The sequence below is a fragment of the Sylvia atricapilla genome, chromosome 23 (genome assembly GCF_009819655.1).
Source record: "Sylvia atricapilla isolate bSylAtr1 chromosome 23, bSylAtr1.pri, whole genome shotgun sequence".
In the NCBI taxonomy this organism is placed as follows: domain Eukaryota; kingdom Metazoa; phylum Chordata; class Aves; order Passeriformes; family Sylviidae; genus Sylvia; species Sylvia atricapilla.
In genome coordinates, this window is record NC_089162.1 from 1,469,217 (window position 1) to 1,484,410 (window position 15,194).

Consider the following 15,194-nt stretch of genomic DNA (forward strand, 5'->3'; position numbering starts at 1 on the left):
AGTCCTGACCAGGCCAGGGGACACCGCAGGGTGGCAGAGGGGACAGCCCTGCCCAGAGTAGCGGGACACTGCAGGGTGGCAGAGGGGACAGCCCTGCCCAGGCCAGGGGACACTGCAGGGTGGCAGGGGCAGTCCCCTTCACGGGGCCAGCCCCGGAGCAGAGGGCTGAGCGCTCAGCAAGGCTGCGGTGGGCGCGTGGGCTGTGCAAGGCTGTGGACACTTGCTTTATTTTCAAACAGGTACGGAAATGAAATCAGGAGCTGGTATTCAAGCAGGTATGGAAATCATGAGCTGACGGTGAATGTGAATTGTCCCCAGCCATTACCACACCGGAGGGCCCGGCGTCCTCCTCCTGGCCCGGCAGCTTTCCTTAGGGCAGGCAGGGCAGGAAGGGGCGTAGGGAAGCTGCAGGGCAGTGACCGGGGCAGGACTGGGAAGCTGGAGTGGTCCAGTCCCCCCTGTGCCACTGACACACTCTGGAAACCAGCACTTTCTTTGCCCCAGCTCCCCAATCACTGGGAGGGGGTTGCTCAGGCAAGTTTAAAATGTTGTGGAACTCCCACAGAGTGCTCCTTTGGGACAAAAACAGAGAGAAAAGTACAAGTTTCCAGGGTCATTTGCAGACATCAGCTTGGTTCAGCATAGTGGCAGAGTGCTGGCAGGCATCAACTGGCACCAGAGCAGGTTTGGATGGATCTTGGGGCAGATGCTGTGGGATGTGCTGCCCTTGTGGTTCCTCATCCTGTGCCCCAGAGCAGGATTTCTGGGGGAGCCAGCAATCTGCCCCTCCTCAGCTCACCCATCCCGACAGGACAGTCTACCATCCCCACCATCCTGTCACCGCCCCTTTGCAGTTACCTTTATCCCAGGCCAGGAGAGCCCTGGACACTTTCCCCACCCTATTCCCTGCATGGTTCTTCATCCCCATCACCACCTGCTTCTCTCTGAGCTCTGCCCCGCAGATACCACTCCCCAAAGCTGAGAGCCAGCCGGCCCTCCCAGGGCCTCCAGGCTCCTGTCTCTCCAGCCTCTTACTCCATATTCCCCTCAGAAGGCTGGAAAAATCCCGTGAGGAACTACCACTGTTGGCAGAAGCACTGCCCAGCAGAAAATCCTGGTTTTGTCATGCCACAGCTCAGCTGCTGTGTTGGAGGATGCTGACTTTAGGGTGAGCTTCTTGGGGCAGCTGGACCCAGCTGCAGCACCTCTTCCCTGAGCTCCAGCTCGAGGCAGCAGAGGACTGAGGGGATTTGCCTTTTCACCACCTGGGCACTCACAGAGGTTTGGTGATGGATTTGTTCAGTGCCACTTGAGTCATGTCACCAGTGGCCCAGCTTGAGTGACATGTGACACAGCAAGGGACCAGCAGGCCCATGCAGGAACTCCATGAGCAAGCCACAAAGTGAGAAACATCCCTTGCTGACTACACAGTGGATGCTGGTGGAATGACAATGCCCCCAGTGCCACCAGCAGGGGTGTGTCCCCCTTGGGAAGGATGAAAGGCACGGGTGGGATCTGTGGTCTCAGGTCCAGGATGAAATCCGTGTCCAACTCCACCTCCACACCAGTGGGCAATGGGAAATGGTTCCTGTATCCCCCAGTCAAGTGATAATCCCTGGGCTTTGCTTCTCAGCTGGGTCACCCTCAGCCGGGACACCCCCCTGTGTCCCCAGGGTCCAGCAGCATTCATGTCCAGACCTCTGAGGAGAACCACCTCTCTGCACACATTTTTCCATTAATCCATCCATTCCCGAGGCAACAACTCCAAGGACAAAACTCCTTCAAAGGAGGTGTCCAGGAAAGTCGTGAGGACACACTCACCCACCTTATCTGCTCATCCCAGACAGGGTTATCCCTCTTTTGGCTCACAAGATCCTACAGAGTGTTTAGAAAGAGAAGGAATGGGGACCTAGAAATACCTGCAGCTTTACAGGAGAGGGTCTTTGGGATGTAGCTTCATCACCCCAGCCAAGGAAGGCAATTTGTGATGCCCACAGCTGTGGTGTCCCACCGTGTGAGTGCTGCCCATCGCTGCCTCTCCTTAATCCAACCCAACGCTCATTGTAAAGTCAGAGCTGTGCCTGGAGGAACTGGAGAGACAGAGCAGGGAGATAACGAGGCTTTGGGGCTCCAAACCTGACCCTCTCACCAGAAATGTGATTTTCCATTCCGCCCGCACACCTCACAAGCTGCTGCCAGGGCCTGTGTAGATAAAACATCTTTGCTGGCTGAGCCACAGCTCAAAATCCCCACCAGGAGCTTGGTGACAGAGTTCTTGTAGGATGTGAGGGTGCATCCCCTGCTCTGCCTCCCACAGCCCCTGCCCACACAACCCCACCCTGCAGTGCTCAGCCCCGGCATGGGCCATCCCTCCTGTCCCAGTCTTTGTAGCACCCTCAGGAGTTTGGGAAGGATGACAGTTGATAAGCCACGGGAGAAGGCAGGAAATTGGGATATAAAATAGGCAGGGGCTGTGAATGACGGCTTGGGTTAAGTCATCCATCAGCCTGCTCGGATGTCATTTCTCTTTCCTGATAATATTAACACACGGTCTTCTACTGCACTTCATCCTTTAGAGAAGCTCATTCATTAACCCACAGGGCACTAACAAGAGCAGTTGCTAATCTGCTCCTCTGGCTCCCCCCTCCTCTCCTCCCAGGGTAAACTGAGGCACAGAACGAGCAGGGTTGTACAAACTGCAGCGTCCCACGGGCAGCCCGTGCCGACATCACCGCGCAGGGATGGGGAGCAGGGAAGGAGGCCCCAAAACCCTCCCTGGGCTCATCCCTGAGCCTCTTGCCAGTAGCCAGGGGTGGGTCCCTGGGGGAAAAGCCCGCTGTGTGACCTTCATGCCACTTCATGCTTCCTCTCCTTCCTGTTGCAGAGTCGGTGCCGATGGCGGTGATCATCGGGGTGGCCGTGGGGGCCGGAGTGGCGTTCCTGGTGCTGATGGCCACCATCGTCGCCTTCTGCTGCGCCCGCTCCCAGAGGAGTAAGTGTCACCCCACACACTGCATCCCTTGGGAAGGGCCGGGGAGAGGACTCTGGGGACAGGGTGAATCCAGTGGACCGGGGGAGAAATCAGAGCCTGAGTTTAGTGGCACGGTTTACTGACTTTACTTCTCTGCACAAGCTGCTTCTCATGTTGATCCACCGAGTGTTTGCTGCAAATGGCAGCCCTGTGGGAAAAGGGAAGGGTTTTGTGGAAAACATGCCAGGGTAACTGCTGTTAGCAGCACAGGCAGCTCAGGAGGTGTGCAGGGGGACCTCTTAATCTCTCCCTTGGAGAAATCCTGAGGTCCAAGAGGGAGAAGCATCCTCACTGTGCCATATCAGTGCTTTAAAACCCTCCACACTTCTGCTTCTGTTTTAATTCCAATTTTCCTGACGTGTATACTCCTGGCAGGAATGACAGCCAGCAGAGGGTTTTTCATGGGACTTGTGCATTTTGGAGTCTGGCTGCAGTGGGAATACAAGTTAAATTGACCTTAGAGACACAGGTAGAGGAGGAGGAGGAGGGAGAAGCAGTGTGGCATTGTCTGGCCTCATTAAAAACACACCGGGAAATTAAAGGAGGATTGCTGGCTCCATGAAAAGGCACCAAACTGGGAAGGAGAAGAGTGTGATTGTCTAGAGCATTCCAAGCCTCTGGGGAGAGGAGGAGATCCTTGGCGCTGCTCCCGGCTCGTGAGACGTGTGGTACAGATTCCGGGATGCCAAACTCTCCATGTGTGTGCCAGAAAACCTAGTTGTTGTTCTTTTATTTTCCCCCCCTTGATGCTTTACAAAACCATCAAAGACACCAGGCTGTTCTGGATTCAGTGAGGACACACGGTCCCCCACTGCAGAAATGTGTTTAATTTTCAGCGTGATAATGATGCCTCTCCCTGTTTTATCCCATTTTTTTTTGAACTCTCGTAGTTTCCATTAGCAAGAATTAATTAATTAATTAGGGCAAGTCATTTATCTTGCTTTTTGAGGAAGGATTGCTGATGGACAGGACCCAAGACCTGCCAGTTTGATGTCATGGAGGTCACTTGGCAGCAAGGGACAATGCCAGCACCTGAAGGAAGCAGGGCCAAGCCATGTTCCCATCCCCATGGGCTGTTTTTTCCCCATGCCACTTCCTTCAGAAAAACAGAGAGTGTGTGGCTCATTATTTCCCTCTCGTTTGATGGAACCAGATGGTGCAGGGCTCTTTACAGGACACACAATTTCACAGGAACACCATGACAACAGATCCCAGACGTGGTGAACACACCAGGATTTAGACCCTCACAAGCTGGAGGCGTGCAAGGATGGGCTGTGCTTCAAGGGCAAAGCCAGGAGGGGACAAGGCCATCCCAGCCAAATGCCTGTGTTATTTATCCCATTGATAAATCAGGAAGAAGAGGCATTTTCCTCACCAGGGCTGGGAAAATAAGTTCTGGAAAGAAGGCACTGACATGGTGGCAGGTTTCTCCACTGTGCTTCTGGTGCTATCCTGTTTAAAAAAGGGTTTTGGGTCTCTAATACACCGGAGGCTGCTGCGTCTGGGCATCTTCCCTGCTCTGCTGCTCCTCTGGCACTGATTCCCTGGGGAATCAGCAGCATCCCCAGGCCAGGGCAGGGGGCTCTGTGTCCCTACAATGCTTCTTTGCCACTTCACTTTGGGATCAGAATAAGAGATCACCCAAGAGACCAGCGAAGATCCCTGCCCTGATCTCCCTTCCCTCCCCAAAACCTTATGGGAAGGGAAGAGACAGACGCAGCTGGGGACAGCAGCAAATCCAGAGTACGGGTGGGATTCCCCAGCCTGAGATCCTTGCATGGGGTGCTGGTGCCACTGAGGCCACTCAGTTCCCCTTTTCCTGGCTCCAAAAGCCACTGGAAGCAACAACACAGTTTCTCCTTGGGTTTGGGGGGAACTGGGAGCATCAGCAGCTGAACCAGACCCCAGTGGCACTCAGGGTGCAGAACCCTGCAGGGAAGGACTTGGAGGTGCCAGCTGGATGGGCTTTTGCCCCAGTTTTGAGGTGCTGAATGCTGTGGCCACGGTCTCAGTGGCAGGAGGGTAGGAACACCAGGCTGAAAGGTGAGGAAACAATTTCATCACTGTTAATGGTGTGCAATGAGCAGAGTTGTTACGGAGATCAGCTCAGGAACTGACAGAGCACTTGGATATCAGGAGAAGGGCTCATTTCCTGCCAGGATGACTGCAGATTCCTCTCCCAAGACAAATACTGGAGCGTTGTGCCATCATTTATAGCAACAACCTGGGGCAGGCTGCAGGAACAGTTGTGTCAAGGGGACACAGTGACCCAGCAGTAACTCTGGAGAAGGAATCTCCTGACCCAGCCACTGACCACAGCTAACAGCAATGGGGGAGACAGTTCCTGACCACGTTTTGGGAAAATGCAGCAAAATAAAAAGGACCAGGTGCAGACACACCGAGCCTGGAGGCTCTGGAAAAGAAAAAACATTTACTGCACATCTGTTGTTACATCTTCAGTGACTTAACAGCCCAGAGTTATGTAAGGGGGAACGCTCCTGGGAGAGGAGCTGCAAGACACTGATTAGCTTCTCCTTGTGATTAAAGACAGAGGCTCCAGCACCAAGAACGTGATCCCAGCAGGACAACGTTAAAAAATAAGCTGTAGAAACTTCCCAGTGAAAGGCTTTGCCTTGCACCCTGAGACTTGGAGAGGTGTGGGGGCTGTGGGTGTGGAGGGCAGGGGATGCCAGGAGAGATGAATTCAAGGCCAGAGCTTGGAGCTGGTGTGGGTTACATCATTCAGTTTGGTTTAGAGATGAAACTCCCGAGGGCTCCAGCCTTTTCTGGCCTGATCCCTGCAAGCCTGGCTTGGCAGGGCGCTGCTGCATCCGTCAGCTGGAGGTAGATCTGACAAACCAGCGGTTCAAGGCAGGTTTTGGGCTGGCACAGCCATCCTGGGAGGTGAGAGCCAGATCCGTGGCTCGGGGCCGCCTTCAAAGCTGTTGAGGTCTCGCTGCTCAGATTTGCCTCCATCTCTGCTTTTCATCTCGGCTTTGCGCCGCCGTTCTGCTCCTGCTGCTCCGCGTCTGTGGTTTAATTCTGCTGAAATGACTTGTTCAAAGCACGCCTGACACCTTCAGGGAAGGCAGGGAGTCTCTCCAGGAATGTTTGTCTCTTCTCTCATTGTCTTTTCCAGGCTGCTTGGAGATGATAAAAGCATCCCTGGCTAAGTCTGTGCTCATTGCTTGGCCTTTGCCATGTGCTGTCGCACCCCAGACTGGGGGAGGCTTTTCTCAGGGGTTCCCGGTGCCTGGGCAGAGCTGCTCCATCCCTCAGGAGCAGTATTTCCTAGGGATCAGCAGGCTGGACAACGATTTCACTCCCTGTGGGAGCAGTTCTGCTCCAGCCCAGCCCCTGGGACCAGCACTGGGAGTGTGGCAGAGGCCAAGCGAGCTCCCAAAGCAAATCCTGTAGGAGTCTGAGCTGTCCATCGCTTATGGCAACGCAACCATTGCTCCTCCAGCTCTCCAGTGGGATTGCTGAGCCGGGTTTATTTCCTCTGGTGCTGCAGGAATCCTCAGTCAGGTCCCTGCAGAAGCTCCACCACTGCCCCAGACTGAAGGCCCTTTTCCCTCTTTTCGCAGATCTCAAGGGTGTGGTTTCTGCCAAGAACGACATCCGCGTGGAGATCGTGCACAAGGAGCCGGCCTCGGGCAGGGAGGCAGAGGAGCACCCGACCATCAAGCAGCTGATGGTAAGGAATTCCTTCCCCTCCCTAAGCGATTGCCCCAGGCAAAGTTTGATGGTAACACGTGTCCTTCAGCCCCGCGATAACCACTCAGGGCAAAGATGTTTTTCCAAAAATCCTGTTCTTGAGACCCACATTCTCCTGCCATAAAAACTCCTCGAGAGAAACTTGGCTAAAGAGGAGAGAGAGTTGGTAGGGATTTATTGCAGTGGCCCATCTGCCCGCCGGACTAATTGCAAAGTAAATTTGCCACCTCACCCTTGGAAAGCTGCGAAGGGCAGGGAGACAAACAACGAGGCGATAAGAAGCTCAGGAAGCAGCAGGGCTGCACCCAGACGCGTGTGATGTGTGTGCCCAGATGCACACCCGGCACGCCGGAGGTGTGGGGCCACTCTGCACCTGTAACAGCCGGGGAGGTGTCACCTTCCCGAGGCCACCGCCTTCCCCCGAGGGGACCGACAGACACGGGCAGGGCAAGAGGTGATGGCTGAGATCCCAGGAGACAGCTCCTCACCACCGGCCCCTCTGTGTGCTGGGGTCGCCGTTCTCTGTGTCTCAGCCCGTTTGCCTTGGCTTTCACTTGCTGCTGACAAACAGAAGCTGAGAAATGGCAAAGAAACCTGCAAAAAGAAAAAGGAAAAAAAAAAAAAAAAAGAGAGAGAGAGCTGATGGGAAAGGTAGAGAAGGGACTGAAGAAGCCAGAGGCTGTTTGCTTGGCTGCTGGGTGGTTTTTTTTCCTCCTTTAACTCTCAATTTTTTGGGCAGCAACTGTATGTCCTGCCTGCAAAAAGCTGTTCCATGAATGCGTGGTGGGAAGGCAAGGCTGATCATCGTAGGGTGGGTGGAATTGCTTGCTGAAATTGTCAGGATTGCCAGAGTATTTAGACAGCCAAGGAGTCTCCAAACAATGAGGCAGGCGGAGGTGGAGATCTGGCAACTTATCCCAGCACCACTGAGGTTCCTGTGCAAGACCTTTCATTCCCAGCAGGGCTTTGTCTTGAGAAATCTGCAGGTCCAGGGTGGGATTTGCAAGGCTGGGAGGACAGAGGAGGCTGGGGTTGGGTTTGGAGCAATCTGCTGGGATGAAGGGGAATAAGAAGCTTACTCTCCATGGGACCCTGTGCATCATCTGTGTGATCAGCAGTGCCAAGCTCAGATCTGGCTCCCACAGGGGCTCATCCCAAATCCCACTCCAGACTGTAACCACCAGCTGGAAGCACACACAAAGCCTCAGCAGAAGAGAACATTTACCACTGTGAGTGAGCAAGGAAGAGGATGGTGGTGGGATCTTAGAAGCCATCCTGGGGACTTTCTTAGGTTATTTGCAGGAGCCAGGGGGTGATTTCACATCAGCCTGTGCCTTGGTGAGGCTGGGAGTGGAGCAGGGCAGAGCTGTGCCGGGCACGTTGCAATGAGGATTCTAGCAGGGTGAAAATAGTGCAGAAAAAAATGACAACATTTGTTTGAGAGTTAGGGAAAAATGCTATTTTTTTTTCCCAGGGAGAGGTTGTGGAGCTCCTGGGTTTATCAGCCAGACTGGTGAGAGGTGGTTTGGTCATGGTACAATGGAACTGTTTAAGTGTGAACAGGGGAGGCAAAGCTGAGCACTTCTGAGACACAACAGAGACTCACAGCCTGGCTGGACTGGAAGAGGGCAATTCTTCCCCTTTCCTGGCCAAATCCAGGCATTTTTCCTGAAAATCCAGCAGTTGGAAATGACATCATTGGATCAGTGCTGTTCAGGAGCTAGAGGAGATGGTCTGTGGTCTCTGACGCTGACGCTGGCAGTGTTTGGTACAGCTGGGACATCCCACCTGCAGGGAGGAGGCACCAAAGCCTCTCCCTGGATCAGAGCCTCTCCACCCTCATCTGCCCTCGGCAAGCACATTCCCAGGAATTCTCCCCAATTCCTTCTCTCAGAGTCGGCAGGGACCCCCTCTGTCCTTCATCCACATCTTAGCTCTGTCCAAGGGCTGGTGTGGGCATCCTCCTCAGGCCACCAGACACTCAGCCTTGGGGGCCAAACAGGTTCCTGATAAATTGTTCCAACTTTGTCGATTAAATGAAGGCTCAAGTTAAAAACTTCCTCTTGCTGAAGAGGAACAATGAGACCTCTCCAGCAGGAGGAGGAGGGCAGTGGCCAGCACTTCCCTACCCTCACCCCAGCATTTTCCAGCTCTCCCTCCTCCCAGTGCCAGCATTATTCCCTCGGCCTCCCCATTTGCCTTCCCTGAGATCTCCGTGCCTTGAGATGATCTCCCCGCCCTCAGCAGTGCTCATCACACCTTGCAGTTTAACAACAAGTGACTGTCATTGCCGTGCCCGGGGCTCGGCATCATTAATGTGGATGTTAACGAGGCGCAGCCACGCTGGCAAACAGCTCCTCGCTGCTCTCCATCCTAACCCAGCCCCGGCCTCTGGGCCGAGCCCCTGACTCCGGCACAGCCTGATCTGCTCCTGCTGGACCTCAGGATGCTCAGCACCGTGGATGTGCCTGCGCTGCTCAATTTCCCCCGTGTCCCGTGCTGCCGGAGCGCTCCTGGCCGCAGAGAGCCGCCGTGACTCTCCGTGTCCCCAAACGCTGTTTTGTCATTCTCCAGCCATCTGTGACCTCCGCAGCCCACCGTGCTTTTCACAAGTCATTATTCATGCATCTATAAATTCATTAACACCTTAGGATACGCGTCACGCTGGCTGATTTGCATATGTTCACATTGCCTCAGCGGCGTTCCCACCCCCTGCTCCGAGAGCTGTTCTGCCAGGCAGTGCCTACGGGCAGGGAAAAGGCTGCCAGCTCTAATGGCTGCAGGCAAAAAAGCCTGCTAAAGGGTCTGATCCTGGGGAAAATAAACCACAAGGGCCCCATTGTCCCTCCTGCGGGATGCAGTGCTCGGGCGCGGCGGCTCCGTTCAGCTCGGGCTGTGAGGAGGGAGATGAGGAGCATCAGCAGCTTCGGTGTGGCACAGCCTCGTCCCTCCCCACAGCTGGGTTTATTCCTGGCTGGTCGGACCCCGTGCCTCCCCACCTGTGAAATGGGGCTGATAATCCCAAAAGAGCCATCCTCACTGTCATGAGCTGTCAGAGATGATCCCAAAGTGAGGCAGGCAGAGATCTCCATCTCTGGATCATCCTTTCTTTCCATCAGAGAGGATCCAGGGTGGCCAGGCAGATCCAGGCATCACCTTTGGTTCATATTTGGAGTGGAACAATCAAAATTGTCAATCCAGTGATGGATTTATCTTTCCCTGTCTCCTTAAACCCATCCCTCTGCTCCAAGGGCTGTTCGCAGTTTGTTCACAGCCTTCTCATGTGATCAGCACCAGGCACCTTCTCCAGACAGGTGCTCAGCTCAGATCACACAGACACAATCCCAGAATCACCACGTTGGAAGAGACCTTCAAGATCATCGAGTCCAGCCCAGCCCTATCACCTCAATTAAACCCTGGCACCGAGTGCCACATCCAGTCTTTCTTTAAACACATCCAGTCTTTCCTTGAACGCATCCAGGGACGGTGGCTCCACCACCTCCCCAGGCATTCCAGTACTCTATCACCCTTTCTGTAACAGACTTTTCCCTAATATTCAACCTCTATTTCCCTGAATCCACCTTAAGATCCCTGTGGAAGAGGAAAAATCAAAGCAGCGGAATTCCCATTCTGGGCGAGGCTCATTCCTACCTGCAGCCCAGTGGATACAGCATCCCTTTCTCTGCCTTCCCCCGTGCCCGCGGTCCATGTTCCATGTGCCCAGTGGCCACCGCCACCCTGGGAGGCACCGGCCGCCCTGAGCTGTCAGAGCCGGGTCTGGATTGGACCGGGCTATGTCTCCACAGCGTCCAGCCTCACCCGGGAGGTGTGAACATCCCTCTCTCAGAGCCGGCCCCTTCCAGCGGCACCAGCCCATCCAAAAGCATATTCTGGGGGGAGGTGGGCCAAGGAGCTCACACCGCTGGGCCAGCGAGGCCAGGGCCGATAAAGCTCCATCGAGCTGGGAATTCCCAGAGTGGTTCTTTATTCACGGGTTTGTTCCCTCCCTGGGAGCGAAGGAAGTCGCTGTTGGAGAATCGTCATCAGCATCCCTCACCCTGGTAACGTCTGGCCCGCACAAGTGCTGCCGGGTGGCTTCCAATTACCCAACCAGGCGGAAATATTGTAATTAAACCTGGAGCCAGGCGGGGGAGGGCACTTGGAGCCCGCCGGGTCTGGAGGACACTCAGGGACCTGAAGCAGCATTTTAAAAACCATATTGTGTCCACTGATGAAAGCCAAGAATTTAATATCCTGTCGGATTCTCCATCTCAGAGGCTTCATTTGGTGCCGTGGGACGCGGCAGAGCTCGGCATTTCCAGGGCGGACCGGGAGGCATGGCACCGCCTGCTGCTCCCAGCCGGGCTGTCCCTGCAGTGAGCTGGGAAGGCGCTTTGCTCCGCGAGGAGCCGGGAGCGGGCACAGCGAGGCCGAGGTGATGCTCCAGGCACTGGAGAGGATTCCTGCCTTTCGCAATGAGGGAAACCGAGGCAGTGGCGGTCAGAGATGCAGTTTGTCACATCCCTCAGGCACGCTGGTCCAGGAGGCAGCGGCCAGGTTTGGGAATGGGCAGGACTTTACACCCCAGCTGCGATGCCGCTGTTCTGGGGCTGGGGAAGGCTGCTGGCGGCTGGCAGTGCCAAGCAGGATTAAATCCTGGCATCAGGTTCCCAGGGTGGGAACGGCGCTGGCAGGAGGGCAATGCTCTAAGAGGCAGGTGGGTGTATCCCCAGGCATCTGCACGGCCAAGCCCGGAGCATACTGTGCTGTCACCTGGCTGGAGAAAGCCATGCCTCTGGAAAAGAGTCCAGAAACGACACCGGGACTCATGATGATGACACTCTGCCATCTCTGGTCTCTTTTTCCGTGTATTTCCCTCCCCGCCTCCAGAACCCCCGTTAATATTGGTGATATTGAGTTAACTTCCGTCCCTTCCCGGGGTTTATTCACCGATGACAAAGCGGAAATCAAACTAACGAGGATCCCACCGCCCACTAATTCATGGTGTAAAACTTTATTAAAGTTGAGTTAATGACCGGCTGCAGTGGGAGAACTGGAGGTTCAGTGATGTGATGGCGCTTTGTGGATCTTATGCGATCCCCAAATCCACGGGGTGCAGCCGAATTCGGAGCGCCCTGGCAACCCTGGGGACAAGGAGGGTCCCCAGAGGGCTCGAGGAACATCCCAGTGCCTAGATCACTCCCACCATCACTTCAAGAGGCGACATAAAATGGCTTAAAACACCCCATCAAACGCGACATTAATTCCAGGGAGGTTTGGTCACAGTGGGACTGTCCCTTTGTTCCCACCTCCCTTCTCCCTTCTCCATCTTTGGGTCCGGCCCTGCTCACTTGGCTCATCCACGCCAATAAAAAATTTTTAAAAATTTTAAAAAAATTAAAAAATAAAATATAATTAAAAAAAAAAAAAAAAAAAAAAAAAAAAAAAGAAGAAGCGCCAAACCCAAGGATCTTCCTTTTCATTCCAAGCTGGGACGTGTCAGCCCTTTCGACAGGGTTAATACGATGCTTTAGAGGATCGAGGGGGTCGCAGGGGCTGACAGAGCAAAAAAAAAAAAAATCTTCCACGTCCCATTTTAGCTGCACTCGTTCAATCCTCGGCGACACTTGTATTTATCCTGGTAAATCAATGGCTGGTACAGGCTTCCTTTTCCCGAGGAAAACCCAGGTACTTTAATTTATTGCCTTTAACAGGCACATCAAAAGCTTTCGGGAGATGAACAGCAAGTGCCGCAGGGTGAATTTCCACAGCCACTTACCATCTTAAAGAGGAGAGAATTTGGGCAGTAAAAGGGGATTTTGGGGCTGATGTGGGGCTGTAATCTCAGAGAAGCCGGGCTGGAGGCGTCCGGTGAACACGGGAGAAGCTAAAAAAAGGCAACTGAGAAATCGGTTGATAATTATGCTGCTTCCTGCTCAGCCCCCCGTGCTGAAGGAAGGGTAATTAAAGCCGTGGTGTAATTAATGTGCACCTTGTCCCTCCTCTCCGCCTCCCCCCGATCACAGCCAGCCTTCAAAGGAAAACTAATGAGGCGGCCAAGTTCAGCTGAGGAGGAAAGGATAATAATAAAAAAATAATAATTAAAAAAGCAGCACGATTTTTGGGGTGTTGCTTTGGGCAGGCGGGTGCAGCCCCAACCCTCACCAAAGTAAATAATTCGTTTTCTGCATCAGCCCGGCTTTTTGCGTCCCAAACAGGGAAAAACAATCTGTAACCCAGGAAATTTTAATTTTGTGGCTTTGGGGCGTCCGCCCGGCTCCACCACCCTCGGACAGCGCTGGGGCACCCCTGGGCAAGTCCTTAAACCAGCTGCTGGCAACTTCCCAGTGCCCTGGGGCTGGTGGTGGGTGTGGGGCTGGCCCCACCTGGCCTGGGGGTGATGGGGAACCCGGGGTCAGGCGGTGCCCGGGATCCTGACCCTGCCTGCATCCTTTCCTAGATGGACCGGGGGGAGTTCCAGCAGGATTCAGTGCTGAAGCAGCTCGAGGTGCTCAAGGAGGAGGAGAAGGAGTTTCAAAACCTGAAGGTGAGTTGGATTCTGGGTCCTGCTTCTGTCCCCAGTGAAGAGTTGGGGTCAGAACCTCCTGGTCATTCCTGGCAGAGGAGCTGCACCCCGGGGTGCTGGGAGCCCCTCGCCGTGCCCACCACAGGGCTGAGCCAGCTCATGCCTCACTGCTGCCGCCAGGCTCCGTCCTTGGGCCATGTCCCCAGTGGTGGCCTGTCCCAGAGGGCTGTCCCTGTGCAGGGAGAGAAGCTCTGGCATGCTGGCACTGTTTGGTGGCCCCAGCAGCTTTTAGATATAACACAAATGTGTGGTGCCAGGTGAGTGGTGTGCAAGGGGCACTTGTGTCCCGGCCTGGAGGGGGCTGAACAGACTGGAATCCACTGATGGCACAAAAGGACATTGCTGGAGGGTTTGGTGGTTCAGGTGTCCTCCAAAGGGGGGCTATGAAAATGAGGAAGGGTCTGCAGGGCTCATACGAGGAGCAGCTGAGGTGATTTGGCTTGTTCAGCCTGGAGGAGAGCAAGGGGAGACTCCTCAGGGTCTGCAGCTTCCTCCTGAGGGACAGCTCTAATCTCTGCTCTGAGCAGCAACAGGACCTGAGGGCACGGCTGGAGCTGGGCCAGGGCAGGCTCAGGCTGGAGATCAGGGAAAGGTTCTTCCCCCAGAGGGTGCTGGCACTGCCCAGGCTCCCCAGGGAATGGGCACGGCCCCAGAGCTCCAGGAGCCTTTGGACAGTACTGCAGGGATGCCCAGGGTGGGATTGTTGGGGGTCTGTGCAGGGCCAGGAGCTGCACTGGATGGTCCCGGAGGTCTCTTCCAGCTCAGCATATTTGATGGCTCTGATAACTCTCACACGTCCCGGGTGGATGGGCAGGGTGGGCACCCCAGATCCCTCAGTACCCAGGGAGGCCACCAACCCACCCCGTTTCTCCCACTCCCCAGGACCCCACCAACGGCTACTACAGCGTGAACACCTTCAAGGAGCACCACTCCACGCCCACCATCTCGCTGTCGGGCTGCCCGGCTGACCTGCGCCCGGCCGGCAAGCAGCGTGTGCCCACGGGCATGTCCTTCACCAACATCTACAGCACCCTGAGCGGCCAGAGCCGCCTCTACGACTACAGCCAGCGCTTCGTGCTGGGCATGGGCAGCAGCTCCATCGAGCTGTGCGAGCGCGAGTTCCAGCGCGGCTCCATGAGCGACAGCAGCTCCTTCCTCGACACCCAGTGCGACAGCAGCATCAGCAGCAGCGGCAAGCAGGACGGCTACGTGCAGTTCGACAAGGCCAGCAAGGCCTCCGCATCCTCCTCCCACCATTCCCAGTCGTCTTCCCAAAACTCGGACCCCAGCCGGCCCCTGCAGAGGCGGATGCAGACGCACGTTTGAGCGCCCCCGGGGCCGCTCGGGACCCTCCCCGTGGGCGCCGTGGCTCCGTGCTCGGACAGTGGCGCCCGCCGGCAGCGGCGGTGGGAAGAGGCCGGCTCCAGCCCGCCCGGAGCGGGGCTGTGGGGCAGGGGACCGGCCGAGCATCCTCTCCTCCCCGGTACATGCTAAGCACAACCCCGCCGAGGACGCGCCGAGCCCCGGGGAGCCGCTCTCTCCGCGGGGCTGCGGACGGCCCCGGCCCCACCGCGCACCCCCAGCCGCTCGCCCCCGCTTCCCGCTGCCCTCTCCCCTTCCTTCGTGCTGTTCGGTGTCCGTACTTATAGAGTCCGTTTCGAGGGGGTCGGGGGGTCCCGCCCTGGGGGCAGGAGCGGGGGGACAGCGGTGGGACAGGGACCCCCCGGGAAGGGCCTCTCGACGCTGTATCGCGGCACCGCGGTCAATACAAGAGGTGTTTCTCGTGGCACGCCTGGGCTGATGGCCACCCCGCGGGGACATCGGCTGCCCGGCACACAGACCCGGCCTGGAGCCGTGGCC

The 15,194-nt window shown here is 55.8% G+C and overlaps 1 protein-coding gene across 2 annotated transcripts in view; it reads left to right on the forward strand.

The window, feature by feature from the left end:
- KIRREL3 (kirre like nephrin family adhesion molecule 3) overlaps positions 1–15,144 on the forward strand; it is a 126,020-nt gene extending 110,876 nt beyond the window's left edge. The window contains exons 12-16 of one of the 2 annotated variants that reach the window (XM_066334610.1): positions 240–275; positions 2,885–2,992; positions 6,619–6,728; positions 13,209–13,295; positions 14,217–15,144. In XM_066334610.1, the coding sequence (XP_066190707.1) occupies positions 240–275; positions 2,885–2,992; positions 6,619–6,728; positions 13,209–13,295; positions 14,217–14,660 (785 nt within the window). In that variant the 3' untranslated portion in view covers positions 14,661–15,144. The remainder of the gene's footprint in view (positions 1–239; positions 276–2,884; positions 2,993–6,618; positions 6,729–13,208; positions 13,296–14,216) is intronic. The other variant, XM_066334611.1, reaches the window with a different exon arrangement.
- The last annotated feature ends 50 nt before the right edge of the window (positions 15,145–15,194 follow it).